The sequence below is a fragment of the Cotesia typhae genome, unplaced genomic scaffold (genome assembly GCF_013202065.1).
Source record: "Cotesia typhae breed Kobodo isofemale line unplaced genomic scaffold, CoteBio_Ctyphae contig_20, whole genome shotgun sequence".
Lineage (NCBI taxonomy): Eukaryota > Metazoa > Arthropoda > Insecta > Hymenoptera > Braconidae > Cotesia > Cotesia typhae.
Window position 1 is genome coordinate 4,174,931 of NW_027423725.1, and position 6,607 is coordinate 4,181,537.

The 6,607-nt window shown below is 32.0% G+C and overlaps 1 protein-coding gene across 1 annotated transcript; it reads right to left on the bottom strand.

The window, feature by feature from the left end:
• Window positions 1-1,693: 1,693 nt before the first annotated feature.
• Window positions 1,694-4,893, bottom strand: LOC141538312 (uncharacterized). The gene is made up of 3 exons (XM_074259694.1): window positions 3,725-4,893; window positions 3,339-3,650; window positions 1,694-1,800 (listed from the first exon to the last, which is right to left on the bottom strand). The coding sequence occupies exons 1-3, from the start codon at window positions 4,272-4,274 to the stop codon at window positions 1,694-1,696; spliced, it is 969 nt and encodes a 322-aa protein (XP_074115795.1). The 5' UTR covers window positions 4,275-4,893.
• Between the last annotated feature and the right edge of the window lie 1,714 nt (window positions 4,894-6,607).

The window sequence follows — 6,607 nt, forward strand, 5'->3', positions numbered from 1 at the left end:
GTAAAGATACCAGTCATCGTCTTCTGTTATCTTCAACTTTATTAGATATTTTAGGTTTTAACCACTATGACGATAGAACCAATCAAAGAGACTTTCTTTTAGGTACAAAAGGCAGTGATAGTTATGAATATATAAATGTAAGTGAAAGACCCTTCAGCTTGACAAGAGGGATACCCGATAGATTTTTCATTTATTGCGATATTTGTGCTCCATATGTAACTGGAGACATAAATTCATCGTTATTACGAGCAGTAACTTTAGAAACAAGTTTATATTCATACGGAATGACTATCACCAATAATTACGGCTCTCCTAATTATATACCCATTATATCAAATTCTTTTAGAACAATTGAAATAGATATAAGCAATAATAATGGTGATCCTATGCCATTTGAGTACGGACCTTTGAACGTGACACTTCACTTTAAGAGAATTGATTAAAAAATGTCTCATTACATTGAATACTATAATAATCAGGCGGGTGGAGGTTATAAAGAAAAATATAATAGATTTGGTAAAGTTTATGTCGGCTCTTATCAACATGGTCATGGAATAGGTGCTTTTCTGGGAGGACTTTTTCGCAGAGTAGTACCTTTTCTTGGAAAAGCAGCACGTGCAATAGGAAAAGAGGCTGTTCATACAGGGATGAATGTATTAAGTGATGTTGCAACGGGTCAAGTACCTTTCAAACAATCATTGGAACACAGACTTACAGAAACAGGGATGCGACTTAAAAGAAAGGCATCAGAAAAATTGGATGAGATGATGCGTGGGTCGGGGTATAAAAGCCAGCGAATACGTAGATTAACTCACAAAGTACATAACCGCGGAAGAGTGCGGAAGCGTAGTAGTAAGAAAAAAGGCCACCAAAAAGAGGAAAACTTCAAAACAAAATAAACGTAAAGTGAAAAATCTAAGAAGCGTGACGTTTATGATATATTTAATTAATACAAAATGTCATTTTTACATTCTCACTCAGAGGAGTGTGCAAAATCTGAACTAGATTTATTCACACTACCTCCAACGCAAACAAGTATTGAACAATCGCAATGGACATATTACAACCCTATGGCATCTTTATCGGACGATACTCCGATAGAATTTGTTATACCTGGACACGGTGAAGAATACATTGACTTATCACATACTATGATAAAAATTAAAGCAAAAATTGTACAAAGTGATGGTACAGTTGTTGAAAATGATGTTGTGGGTCCAATAAATAATTTTTACATTCAATGTTTAATCAAGTAGATGTCTTTTTCAATCAAAAATCATTTCACCACCTAATAATGCCTACGCTTATAGAGCTTATATTGAATCATGTTTAAATTATGGAGTCGATGCAAAAACTACTCATCTTAAAATGGCGTTGTGGAGTATGGATACATTAGGGGAATTTGATAGTGTAGAAAAGGATAAAAATAAGGGTCTAAAAGATAGAATGACATTCACAACGAATGGAAAAGAGTTTGAAATGATGGGTCATTTACATTGTGATGTTTTTAATCAAGATAAATTTTTACTTAACGGAGTAGAAATGAGAATTCGTTTAGTTCGATCAAAAACACATTTTGTCTTATGAATGGAAGTAAAAATAACTACATTGTCAAGATTTTGGAGGCTATGTTAATAACGAGAAGAGTGAAAATTAACCCGAGTATTTTAATAGCTCATGCAAGAACATTGGGTCAAACAACTGCAAAGTATCCGCTTACTAGAGTTGAAGTAAAATCGTTTGTTTTATCCAAAGGAATACTTGGAAATACTATCGATAATGTGGTATTGGGCCAATTACCTAAAAGAATAATAGTTGGTTTTGTAGACAATAGAGCATACAACGGTTCCAAAACACATAATCCTTTCAATTTTCAAACTTTTTCATTAAACTATCTTTGTTTATACATCGATGGCCAACAAGTGTTGGGTAGGGCACTACAGCCGGAATTTGGTAAAGATAATTACTCTGAGGTAGAAGCATATAACACCTTATTTAGTGGAACGGGTGTACACTTCGGAAATACGGGGTCATGGATCACACGCTTAGATTATCAATATGGAAGCACTCTTTATGCTTTTGATTTAACACCAGACCTATCCGCAAATTTGGCTTCTCATTGGAATTTAGTTAAGAACGGAAGTCTCAGACTAGAAGTACGTTTTAGTAAAGCTCTTGAAGTTAATGTAAACTGCATTACATACTTAGAGTTTGATAACATCTTGGAAATTGATTCATCACGCCAGGTTATAGTAGATTATAATTAAAGAGAAATAGTGTATATTTTTATATAATGAGAGCAATATTTGGATTAGTGATGGCTTATCATCCGCTTCCTCGATTATTAGACAAAATTATTACTAGTAATTTTGACTAAAAGTATATAACTAAAAGTTTTAAGAAGATGAATCAGTATTCAGTGTGATACCTCGCTGTACAGACAATTTTATGGACACTCTTCAATTAGTAAAACTTTTACCCTATACTGATGCAAGCGTTGGAGGAGTCTATCCATCAGACAAAATCCCCTGCATCTGGCCTAGACCCTGTGCAATTATTGCCAACACCGATGATCATACCAAACCGGGAACCCACTGGGTCGCATTTTTGTCAATAAACATGGACACGGAATCTATTTCGACAGTTTCGGACGACCCCCAGTGACTCTCGATTTACTCAGCGCCTTGGAAGAAATTGTAGAGGAGGATACAAATGGAACCAGCAACAATTACAGGATATTAACTCCAATTATTGTGGTCAATATTGTATTGTTGTTCTTCATTGGCTTAGTAATAACAAATCCTTATCATCCTTTCTTAATTTGTTTGAGAAGGATACAAAACGAAACGACCGATCATTAATAAAAATGTTTAAAAAATATTGAAAAAGAAAGATATGAAAAATAAATTAAAAAAACCGTTTAAAAATTTATCAGGAGGAGGACGTCTATATTCGCAATCAAGTGTTTCTAAATAATAAAATATATATTTTGTAAAATAAAAATGTGACATTTATATCATAATTGTGAAAATTAGTTTATTAAAAATTCAAAAAAATTTTTAATTGTTATTATTTAACTAAGTAGACCCTTATCATGCTAGATTATAAATTATTTTTAATCGGAATTAAGTTATAATTACTATTAAGTAAAAAAAAAAAAAAAAAAAAAAAAAAAAAGTTATATTCATTTTTTTCTTTATTTATCATTTTTACACCATTATTTTTTATTCATACTTATAAAACACTATTATTATTATTATTATTATTATTATTATTATTGTTATTATTATTATTATTATTGCTACATATTTTTACCGAAGAGGCGGATTTTCTTTTACAAGGTTCATTATTCACTATAGAGGGTAATGGTCTTTTTTTTTTGGGGAGAGAGCGAGATTTTATGAACTCCTGAACTGCCCAATCTATCTCCTGTGATAATGAAGATGGCTCTTTTTCCAGTTGATCAGCCTCAGATGACAAGTCAAAAATATCATTCGATTCATCGTCCTCCAGAGTGACCACTGGAATAGCTGCAGTAACTGCAGTGCTCTCTTCTTCCAGCGTAATCACTGGAACTGGTGTGATAACTGAAGTTTCCTTCTCCGGTTCTTCTGTTTCCAAGTCGTCAGTTTCTTGGGATGTACACAAATCTGAAATTATAGAAATACAACATAAATAAATATACATAGTCTAATAGGAAAACAGCATAAAATATTATACATACCGACTCCTTTAATAAAAAAGGCCTCTAAAAGACCATAGATCAACTCTGTAGACTTTTCTACGATGAAATCATGCAAGCCACTTTGTCCTGAAAAAATAAAAAAGTTTATTACAAATTCAAAAATATTCCAATTGTCAACAAAATTTTGATAATTACCTTGATGACCATATGCCATGTAAAATGGGGCGATATTGATATTCTGTTCCGCCGAATAATTGTTATTGATTGTTGAGACAATGTTTGCGGCTGTCTCCTTTAAATAATCCTTTAAATTTGTAGATTGAGTGTCAACTGCATCTTCTCTGATGAATTCTTCGGCTAACGTGAGAGCTGAAGTGAAGGACATCTCGCCCGGAATTATTTGGGTGGATGTAGCTAAGGGGCACTCGAGGACTCTGTGTGTCCAGTCATCCGTGCCAACTATAATTTGGCTATCGCTCACTCCACAGTCAAAACTATCATTATCAATATTATTGTTTGATTCACAAACAAACGCATCATACGCGTTTAAAAAAAACTTGTCACTAACGTCTTCCCAGCTATTTTCCATGTTTTTTTTTTATAATAGAACACAAAACTTAAAAGGACTTTATACTTAAAGAGGAAGATTGAGTATGAGGTCCTTTCCCAAAAACAGTAAAAATTTCGTAAGCATCCCCTCTCCATCTTAGTTTTGCTCATCATATAGTATTTTTCCCTCACAATGATATAGTGTAGGAGGATAATATGGAAAATAATGAATTCCTGCCCCCCAGAAGTTATCTTTCCATACATCCTTTACTGTCATCGGATGTTCAACTATCCCAAAGTCTAGGGAAGGAGAGTTTTTCATCTCAACAATTTTTGTAGTGGGGTTGAACTGCATCAGAAAAGTAAGATATTTCAAATCTATGGTTTTTGGTAATTTCTCACAGTGGGTTAAGATAAAAGAACATGCTAAACTACAGAGTGATGGAGGGTCTTGATTCACTTTCCAAGATTCCTGCTGATAGTAGCTTTCTTCTAGTCCTGCTGGTACACATAATTGTGGAATTTTAATAGATTTTTCAAAATAACTCGTTTCGTCATTTATTAAAGCTGAAAACTGCCAGTTTTTGTGTACTCCAGGCTTATCTGATTTACATAACTTACACTGATTTTTCTCACTCAATGATTTTTGAACATGTATTTTCGAAATGGAAAACTTGCAGGGAACTGTTGTATTTATTTTTATCTTCCGTGTGATTATCCGGCGTCTACGCTCAGTTAGCTCATCTTTTAGGGTTTTACAGCGTAATGACTTTAAATTATAACCTTGGAAAGACATTTTTAGATAACTACAAGAATATAACTAGAAGCCTAAACAAAATTAAAAACTTTTCAATCGTTAATAGCGTTTTTCCTCTTTTAGTTATATTCCCCCTCTATCATTATATAATAATATACTGTATGGTAATTGGTTTAGAATATCCCCTCTCCTCGTTAAAATGCTATAAATAATAGATAGCTATAGAATACATACCCCTTCTCTTTTTAAAGTTATTAGAACTATTCTGTTACAATTAGTAGTCAGTTTCATCTTGTAGCTCCTAACGCAAGTATTGAAAATGGAAAGTCACCAGTTTGTATATTTATCAAAAGTAGTAGCATTGAATAAGTCACAAACCAAACAGGTGTGTTGTGGTTTAAAGTATAGTGAAAAAATAATTTTTATCCTGTGGTTCAAATAATAGCTACTCATTCAAGAAGCCTAATTCAATTAAATTTAAACGAATGGAAGAAATTGTGCTCTTCATGTGATACATTTTCAAACTATTTTCATGAAGAATTAAACATCAACTTTTATCGAAAGTTCTGTTCTATTCAGTGCGAAGACCTGAGAATTGACTTTTCCGAATTTAAACAACAGCGTTGTATTATATTAACTCATCAAGATACACGCATTTTCTTACTAGCCCAAACAACAAACACATTAAAGAGCATCAATCAAAGTATCAACCATTGGCTCGACCATCTTGAGCAACTTCCTATTAGGGACTACATAAACACCATAGAAGAAAATATATCAAGATATATTCTGAAAAATCTTGTACCCAAGACCAGAGAAACACCAAATACAAATACAATATTAAAATATTTTGAAAAACATTTTCTAGATTTATTCAAATATAACGAGAGGATTCCTTCAATTCACAGTAATCTTGGAGATCTTGGGTTTTCATTTTTCTGGGACCTGCTATACCACCACGAAGAACTTGTTCAAAAAATAGTACACAAAGTTGACAATCAGCTGTCTCAACGCTACAGTATGTATTTTATAATTATATTATAACACCGACGAAGGACAAGACATCGCCGATTAATATGGACCCAATATTTTTATCTCTAATATTATCATTATCATTACTATTATTATTACTATTATCATTATTGTTTTGAGTGATATTATTATCATCAGCATTACGTTTATTACTAATTTACGTTTATACTAAATTATAAATGAAAAAACCTGTTTTTATAAGTATGAATGTCAGTGTGAAGAAAATTGGTAAATAAAAGAAAATATTATATACTTGTTGTTTATTATTTAATTATATATTTTACATCAGATATAATTTTATCGTTAAAATCTAAATCTATAAAATCAGTAAATCCTAAATTATAACTATCTAAATTATAATTTTGCTGCTCTTGCAACAAATAGTTAATCCAACGAGTATGGTTATCATCGCTAACAATATTAAATTTTTCAGTGTACATTCTTCGTGATTGAATCTCACACTCAATTAAATACCATAAATTACAATCTCCATATTTCTTTCGCATATTATAGAAATGATAAGTTCTTACAATATTTTTCATTTCCCTATAATGCGCTTCACAGTATTGATATTTTTTATGGCA